Source organism: Nicotiana tabacum, chromosome 2, assembly GCF_000715075.1.
Source record: "Nicotiana tabacum cultivar K326 chromosome 2, ASM71507v2, whole genome shotgun sequence".
Lineage (NCBI taxonomy): Eukaryota > Viridiplantae > Streptophyta > Magnoliopsida > Solanales > Solanaceae > Nicotiana > Nicotiana tabacum.
In genome coordinates this window covers 27,503,217-27,511,814 of record NC_134081.1, presented here as the reverse complement: position 1 = coordinate 27,511,814, position 8,598 = coordinate 27,503,217, and the positions used below count along the sequence as shown (strand labels likewise).

The 8,598-nt window shown below is 35.4% G+C and overlaps 1 protein-coding gene across 1 annotated transcript; it reads left to right on the top strand.

The window, feature by feature from the left end:
• Positions 1-484: 484 nt before the first annotated feature.
• On the top strand, positions 485-7,413 carry LOC107773402 (LIMR family protein At5g01460). The gene is made up of 14 exons (XM_016592826.2): positions 485-1,047; positions 1,128-1,213; positions 2,657-2,769; positions 2,864-2,974; positions 3,349-3,447; positions 3,593-3,715; positions 4,909-4,971; positions 5,077-5,141; positions 5,241-5,350; positions 5,443-5,557; positions 5,663-5,728; positions 6,616-6,726; positions 6,817-6,883; positions 6,965-7,413. Exons 1-14 carry the CDS (start codon positions 698-700, stop codon positions 7,010-7,012), a joined length of 1,527 nt encoding a protein of 508 aa, XP_016448312.1. The 5' UTR covers positions 485-697; the 3' UTR covers positions 7,013-7,413.
• The last annotated feature ends 1,185 nt before the right edge of the window (positions 7,414-8,598 follow it).

The following is an 8,598-nucleotide window of genomic DNA, read 5'->3' as shown; positions in this document are numbered from 1 at the left end:
AAATACATAGCAATTGTTTTTGTGAAACTACCAATTACAAACTTAACTTATATTTATTTTTGATTAATATTGTTTTTGGCGTCAAGTTAATTAACTTGTTGAAGACATGAGTATGAGAAAGTTTTTTTTTTCTTTTTCTGATGTCTAAATTATCTATTGCCCTATTTTATATGACACAATTACTATTGAAAAAGTTATGTAGATCTTTTATTTGACTATATATTTCTATATAATTTTTGGGCATAAAAATAGCTTATAATACTTTTATGTAGCGTAAATTTTCTTACAAAATAAATTTGGTAATTGAGATAAATTTTTAAAATTTTCACCTCAAAAAAATTTAAAAAGGGCAATATAAAGTCAATGCTAAATAGATTACAGCTATTAGTTGGAAAAAAAAAAAAAGAAAGAAAAGATTACAGCTATTACAGTGACAACTATTACAATGATATATTTATGCTGCGAAGGGTATATTCGTAATTCCACTTCAACACCTCCAGACACCCCCGAAGGCATCAAAACGCAACCGGAGCAAACCCGCGCCCTACCCCTCTATCCTCTTCGGAAAACCCAGATCTGAAAAGGTCCTCAGTTCAAAAAAATTTCAAACCCAAACCCTAACTTTCCCATTCAAAACATTAATCCGATTGGAATCAAGCTCCACAATTGATCCGGATCGAGAAATCCTCACGCAGCTATGGGGGATTTCAATCTCGCACTCGTAATCGTAGCCATAGTCGTGTGTATTCTCGTATTCCTCTTCAATATATACCTACTCATCAATTACCAGCATCCCGATGATGCTAATCAAGCTTATTTTCCCAAATTCGTCGTCGTTTTGGGCCTCTCAATAGCCGCCATTTCGATCCTCATGTTACCAGCCGATGTGGCGAACCGGCAGGCTTGTCGACACGCGATTTATAACGGCGCGTGTAATCTCACACTTCCTATGAAGGATCTATGGCTTGCTATCTACATTGCTGATGCTGTTCTCGTTTTCTTCGTTATTCCTTTTGCTATGTTCTACTACGAAGGCGACCAGGATAAGTCCGTATTATGCTCTATTTCCTTTTTTTTGATATTTTTTCTTGTCATCGTGATGTTTTGACTTATTTGTTGTTGTGCAGGACTATTGGAAAAAGGATTAAAAGTGCATTGTGTTGGGTGGTGACCACAGCAATCGTGTGTGCTTTGTTGCTTGGAATTTTATATGGTTAGTTTTTCGAGTGACTCGTGTTGATCATACTTGTTGACATGTATAATATGCTGTTGCATTTCTACCTTTTGGATGCTAGTGTCATGTAGGGTGAGCCCGGGGGCGAGTTAATTTTGGATCGAGAAATGTCAGAATTTAAGTACAGAGATAGGGATTGTATATATCAATCAAAATAATCAATTAACTAAGCCATAATAAAAAATTAGCTGGGTTGGGTCAATTAATTATCTGTATTCATGCCCCCAGGGCTTAGTTTAAGTGGCAAAAGTTGAGGGACCTGTGACTTAGGTCACAGATTCGAGCCTGTGCCATGCGAACTAAGCCTGGTATTTAAGCCAAGAATGATAGAGGGGCGGGCCCATTATCCTGAGTTTCAAAAGCTGCAATTGGTCCTAAGGGTTTGACCAAGATGGATTTCTTGGTCAAATTAAAAAATCTGCATCCATTAAATGCGAGAATTAGACTATTTTTTGGCTACCTTTGACCTACCCTAACTCTCTTCCTTTATCATGGCTTGAACTGACTATGCATTGTGAAGTCCACAAAGGCAAAGTTAGGTCGAATAATAACTTTAGTGGTCGAATGATTCAAATGATCAGCTAACCAAGGAATGTTGGCTGTGTTGTTTCGTTGGACCTCACTAATATGTGTCTACCTTAGGAAGTTATTACAAATTCTTCAGCTTGCTGATGAGTTGTTGACCCCTGATGATGATGGGGAAACATAAAGAGGAGAATATCTGAATGCCATTTATGGGAATTGTGTCAAGAGTTAAAGAGTTGTATTCTGCCCCTCAACTTTTTTATTTATTTTTATGTTAGGTCTTGATTTTATTATATAAAATACACCAAGATGGTGTTAAAAACTTACATCTGGTTTTGTGGCTCAGTCACAATCGTCCCATAGACTTTCCCATCCTTGCCACACTAGTTGTTGTAGTTGCTTCCAGGGTCTAGTTTGACTCATATACTGTGATTTGTGCTAGATTCCGCAGCCTCGTGGAATTTCACTTATGGACACCTTAGAAACAAGGGGGTGGGGTGGGGATGATCATGTTCTCAGCATGTTATTTGAGAATTTTACCACCACACCAAGTAGCTTAATTTTTTTATGAATTCTTTGGGTCCCTAAACTTACTTTGCTGGTACCTTGCTCTTTGCTAAATTATGTAATGGGGAACAGGTTTTACTTTCTTTCACCCCCTTTTTTAGGATTTAGATAGTTTTCTATTTCAGTTTGGTACCTTTTTTGCTTCTAATATTGTGGATTTTCTTTGCTCATTTACCCCTTGTTTTTTTCTCTTTTGGGATAACTATACCGAAGTGGCTATTTATATTCAGTTGCTCAACTTCTGTTAGTTGAGTTTATTTATTACTTTGATTTTATCATTCAACATGCTTGTTTTGCAATCTTTATTTACCCATCTTTTGAATAATCCAGGGCTTGCTGGAAAGGCTGATTTCACTGTAAGACACTTATCATCAGCCAACGCTCCCTTTCCAAATTCATTCAACTTTAACAGTGGTCAACAGTGTATAAACGGTACCCGACAGGTTGGTGCATATCTAAATGTTTCTATTTGTTTGTTTGATATCTTTAATCTGGTACCGAAGCCGCCTTTCTAATTATTGCCTTCCATTGTACCAGTGTTCAGCATATTCTGCTAATGCTTCCTCTGAAACAACCTGGACTATGCGTGCTACTTTTCCTGAATATGTTGTTGCTCTGGCTACTATTGTTGGATCTGTGCTTTTCACGGTATGCCAATGCTTAAATTTTTAGACACTTGAATGTTGTTATTGTTCTGACGAAGACACTGGTTGTCCAGTTCTTCAGTCATTTTCATCTTGGTATGCAAATTAATATGGAGTACTTCCACAGTATCAAATTGCTGGTTTTGGAGTGTAGAATTTAGAATCAGTTTGAGTAAGTTTGCTGTTGAATATAAAATCTTTTTGTTTAAGGGTGGTTATTTGACCATGAACATTTTGTTGCCTCCTCTGATTAGTTAAGGGGGCTTGGTAATCAGTTCTTGTGAGGTTGAGGAGCAGCATTGGAGGGTATATAAGGGAAATCATCTCCCTGATGTACATGTTTGGTACTGACATATCTGGTTCATGTTTTATCTCCAGATTTTTGGTGGTGTTGGCATTGCCTGTCTCCCGTTGGGACTTATATTTTCGTTCATCAGGCGTCCAAAGGCTGTTATTACACGATCACAATATATCAAGGTACTTTTATATCTCAGCAGCTCTTTGCATATATTTTCCTGATTGGAAGATTAAAATTAAAAATAAAAAAAAAGCCTTATCAAAAAGATTAAAATAAAAAAAGATATACATGCTGGTATCATGATGCTTTATTTTGATTCTGTAGGAAGCTACCGAGCTAGGTAAAAAAGCAAAAGAACTGAAAAAGGCAGCTGATGCCCTTCATCAAGAAGAAAGGAGTGGAAGTAAGGGAAGAAAATGGCGGAAGAATGTGAAGGCAGTCGAGAAGGTCTATATCTTCTTTATCATGGTTTTTCTAAATGTTTGTTTCATTTTAGCACTGCAATAAATAGGCGGACTTAAAAATGAAATGGTTTAGACAATAGATGGAAATAGATGAACAAATCGCACTATCATGTGAACTATGTAAACAACACTATCATGTGATCCGTGCATTTCACTGTATAATCATTGTAGAAACTCAAGTCAAATTCTTTTGGAAAAAGGTATATATATATATATATATATATATATATATATATATATATATATATATATATAAACAGAATATCAAGAGAATTATAAAGGAATTTACTTGAAAATAGCATACGTGGCAAATCTGTCTTTTTCATATTCTTTTCCTACTTCATGTACAAACTGTTCCGACTCCTTTTAGATATATAAACATTGTTCATTATTTGATATGAAAGACTTCACTTTACCTTCAAAAAAGAAAACACTATTGAATGATGGGATGACAAATCAAAAAGTCTTTAAGTGGCTGAGGGAATTTACGGAGGCTAGAGTAGAATGGAGGATAAATTTTGGTAAGTTACTATAAGGATATTGTACTCTCTACAGAAACATATGAAGAGTTTGGTATGTTATATTATTTTTTGGTGTATTTGCGAACTTAAATCCCTTGATGTATGAAAAATTTATTTGGAGACTACAAAAAAGTATTATAAAGCACAAACTTCTTTAAAAAAAGTTGTGAAATTTTGAGTGATTTCTGACTGAAGATAAAGCTGTTTAATCTGCAAGCAGTATTTGGTTATATAACGTAGGAACAGAAGCCAGCCCCCCTCCGGAGAGGGGGGGTAGAATCATTGTCCAAGTTGTCACTGGTACATTTATGAACTTCAGAAATTAACAAATAAATAAACTTTTGTTAAGTTGAGTTTGCACCTGTCCAACAAAGTGACAGAATAAACCATGCTCTGCTACTTTATAGGATTTATGGATATTCATGATCTGTGTATGCAGGTGGCCCTCCTCTTGATATGCATGATCAGCTTGTCCTTGTAATTCTGTTTTGAAGTTATTTATGATTTTATTTCAGACCTCAACCGATTTTTATCTCATTTATCATAGATGTTTGATGAAGAATCTGATTTTTTCTTGTCTGATAAATACATTCTGGGAAATTCTAGTTTCTTTATGTGTTAATATGATATTTGTTCAACTTTACTTTACCCGCAGGAGGTGCTTCTTCTTGAAGAGGATGTCAAGGCTCTAGAGGAGATGTACCCTCAAGGTGAAAAGGTAAAGAAATGTGCTCTTATAGTTGGTCAGCTAAAAGCTTATTTTTTCCTTCCTGCCAAAGTTTCTTTGCAGTGCAAACAAATCTGATAACCTTCATTTTTGCAGGCTGAGACTGCTTGGGCAATGACGGTATTAGGCTATTTGGCAAAACTCATCCTAGGTGTTTTAGGGTGTGTGGTGGTGTTATGGAAATCCTAATTTCCACTAGTTCGTTTGAATTAATTGAATGGCAGTTGATAGTTCTGTGTTTTTTGGTCCGTTTTAAACAGGCTGATTGTCTCTGTAGCATGGGTTGCCCATATCGTAATATATCTCCTGATTGATCCTCCACTTTCTTCTTTCCTTAATGAGGTTTTCATCAAACTTGACGATGTTTGGGGTACATTCGATCTTTATCTCCCTTCTCTTATTAGCTATGTGTGGTGGCTAATACATGAATTGTGATGGCTTATTTTTCTGTTAATTCTCCAGGTCTTTTGGGCACTGCAGCTTTTGCATTTTTTTGCTTCTACCTTCTGCTTTCGGTGATTGCTGGAGCAATGATGCTTGGCTTGAAATTAGTTTTTATCACAATTCATCCCATGAAGTAAACATCTTCTGCTGTTTGAATTTTGCTTTAGTGATCTGTTTGCTACCTGCTTTGCTCCTCCCTCTTCCCTGTCTCACTTTTGTGCTGGACCACTGTTTACAGATGGGGAGCTACGCTCATGAACTCCTTTCTTTTCAATGTGGGCCTTATTCTTCTCTGCTCTATCAGGTAGGTTTAACACAGTCCAAGTTTCTTATGTATTTTTTTAATATTTTCATTGATCTAACAACTGGTCTTAATGATGAATATGTTATGTGAAGGATAAATGCTTAGAACCACGGGTATGTAGTGTAGGTTATGTCCATGCAAATAGTAAAACCCAGGACCTCCAAGTTATTGCTAGACACTACAAAAGATGCAACCTGTTTCTTGGATGGCCTTGAGGGGAATTGCAGTTGTAGTCTTGATCTCATTGGGTTTAGTGGTTCTGGACCATTTACTAGTTACCACTATATGTAGGCAACTGTAGATATGAAAGCAAGAACTCCTCCAGTGGCTATCCTGAAACTTTCCTGCTGAATGTTATGATCAGGCACTTGCTAAGAGGGCTCCATTGCTCCTTATTTCTGAATCAAAATCAGAAGCTTTACTTCATTGTTGGATGATGGTTTCATGTGTTAAATACTTTGCTGAGTCGGTAGGTGGTATATCAAGGATGTGGAATTTGAGGGTGCTAAGCGTATGTTTACTTAGAACCCGTTTGGACATAAGAAATATTTCACTTTTTTTCGAAATCAGCGTTTGGTCATAAATTTTCCAATTTTCACTTGAAGATGCATTTTGCAATTTTTCGAAAATTTGAAAAACTCCAAAAAGCTGTTTTTCAAAATTTTCACTCAGATCACTCACAAAACATAAAAAACAACCCAAAATTATATTCATGTCCAAACACAACTCTAATTTACAATTCTTATGTCCAAACGCCCACTTAGTTATCGTGGTTTTCTGAAAGCACATTAGCCACTCTGCAGTTGTGGATTAATGACTTTTCTTCTGCTTCCACTTTTAGTGTGAAAGTTTGGTCTTATGATCCTCTTGTCTTTCTGTGCTTGCAGTGTCATTCAGTTCTGTGCTACAGCGTTTGCATACTATGCTCAAGCCACTGCAGCTCAAGAAATATTTGGTCACAATCTGCAATCACTTCGTGGAATTAAATATTTGTATAAGTAAGTTACTGTTGTGTCTAGATTTTTCTGAAGAACTGGTTTTTCCTACCGCAAGAATCATGTTATGAATGGTAAAATGTGTCATTGCAGGTACAATGTGTTTCAAATTGGGTTCATCGTTTTAGCTGGGCTGACATTTGTTTACTATGCTGCATTTGTAAGTTCTTCACTGTCTGACATCTCAAATATGTGTTCTTAAGGTGGAGGAGAAATTTAACCAGTTCTCTTAACTTTACAGGGGTGGAGAAGGAAAAAGCCCAGTGGGAGGTTCCAGCTTTCCAGTTAAAAGTATAGCAGTGCTCGCATCTGACCATATCTGGACTTACTCCGTCTATCACTAATGTTGAGGCATTAAACCCTGGTGTATGTTGCCTGGTTTTGTTTTATATTATTGTTGGAGAAGAGGTAAACACCATCCGTCATTCAATTTGATTTCTGCAGTGGAAGTTGGGTGTTGGTGACTCTGTACTGCTGCTGCTACTGTCCTTGCTGATTTTACTTTAGTTTTTTTCCACATTCTGTATCTATCATTTGTTTGGTAATGTTTTCATTCGTTTGGGCATGTAGTCATCTGAATCTTGGGCAGCTGGTTTGAGATTTGTCCTTGTTGTATCATATAGTCTGTCATATACGAAAATTCTTGAATGCTTGTATATTTATTGTAACATTTTTTATTTTGATTCTGAATCCTACCGTCCTCGTGTTGGCTGCTTCGTTTTTGGTGGCGATTGATCAGAAGATTTGTGTATGGTTGATGTAGCTTGTTGGCGTTATATATGCACCTAATTTAAAACTTCTCTGCATTTTTACAGTGAAGTGCATCTTCGTAAAGTAGATAAGAATCAAATACCAATACTAGGGGTGTTCATCGTTCGGTTTGGATCGGTTTTTTCCAAAAAAGAAACCAAACCAAGTAAGTCGGTTCTTCAAATATTGGAACCAAACCAATTAAGTCGGTTTTTGTTGGTTTTTTTATTTTTTTTAGTTATTTATCGATTTTTTTCTTAAATACGAGACATACACTACCAAACACATATTCCGGAGATTACATTTTCAACGTAACACTATCAAACCAATTGCTCTTTGAGAAATTTATCATTTACCAAGATATATTGATGATAATTGAATCAAATAGTGATGAATAATTTAAGTATTCAATTAAAAATTGATTATTTTTAATATGAAATAAATTCTTGTACTTAGCAAATATAACTACCAATTAAACTAAAATGTAAAGGCAAAGAATTAGATTATTATAATAGCAAAAAAATAGACTAAAAATATAAATGACTAATATGTACCATAAAATTTTAGAAACTTTATATAAAAATATAAATATATATAGGTGTAATAATAAATTTAAATAGCTACTTTTATAGTCGGTTTGGTTAGCTATTTCTATAGTCGGTTTGGTTCGGTTTTTTCGATTATTTTTTGATTAAAACCAAAACCAAACCAAATTTCATCGATTTTTAAAATTCAAAACCAAAACCAAACCAAACCTAAAAAGTATCGGATTTTTTGGTCAGTTTGGTTCGATTTTTTGGGTTTTTATAAACACCCCTAACCCTATGTATTCTGCTTCCCAATTTAGACTTCCTATTTTAACAGCATGATTATTAAGGTAAGTATTGAAGTAATATTCTGACGCCGAAGTAGTTTCAGAAAGTTGAAGAAAAAAAGAATTTGCTCCTTTTCTAATACTATATAACTAGGCCTCGGTAAATTTTATAAGACAAATTGTCGTACTAAATTATGTAGAGAATATTTTTTTCATTTAGATAAGGACAATACAAACTAAAGAGTAACGCAGTTAATACACAAGCTGCTTTTTCCGCACCCGAAAATTCATACTTTGATGCCGCCTTCGAA

Coding starts and splice junctions, on each gene's coding strand:
- LOC107773402 (XM_016592826.2), top strand. CDS start 698: ATGGGGGATTTCAATCTCGCACTCGTAATCGTAGCCATAGTCGTGTGT. Junction 5,142..5,240: donor CTCATCCTAGGTGTTTTAGG/GTGTGTGGTGGT, acceptor CGTTTTAAACAG/GCTGATTGTCTCTGTAGCAT. Junction 5,729..6,615: donor ATTCTTCTCTGCTCTATCAG/GTAGGTTTAACA, acceptor CTGTGCTTGCAG/TGTCATTCAGTTCTGTGCTA.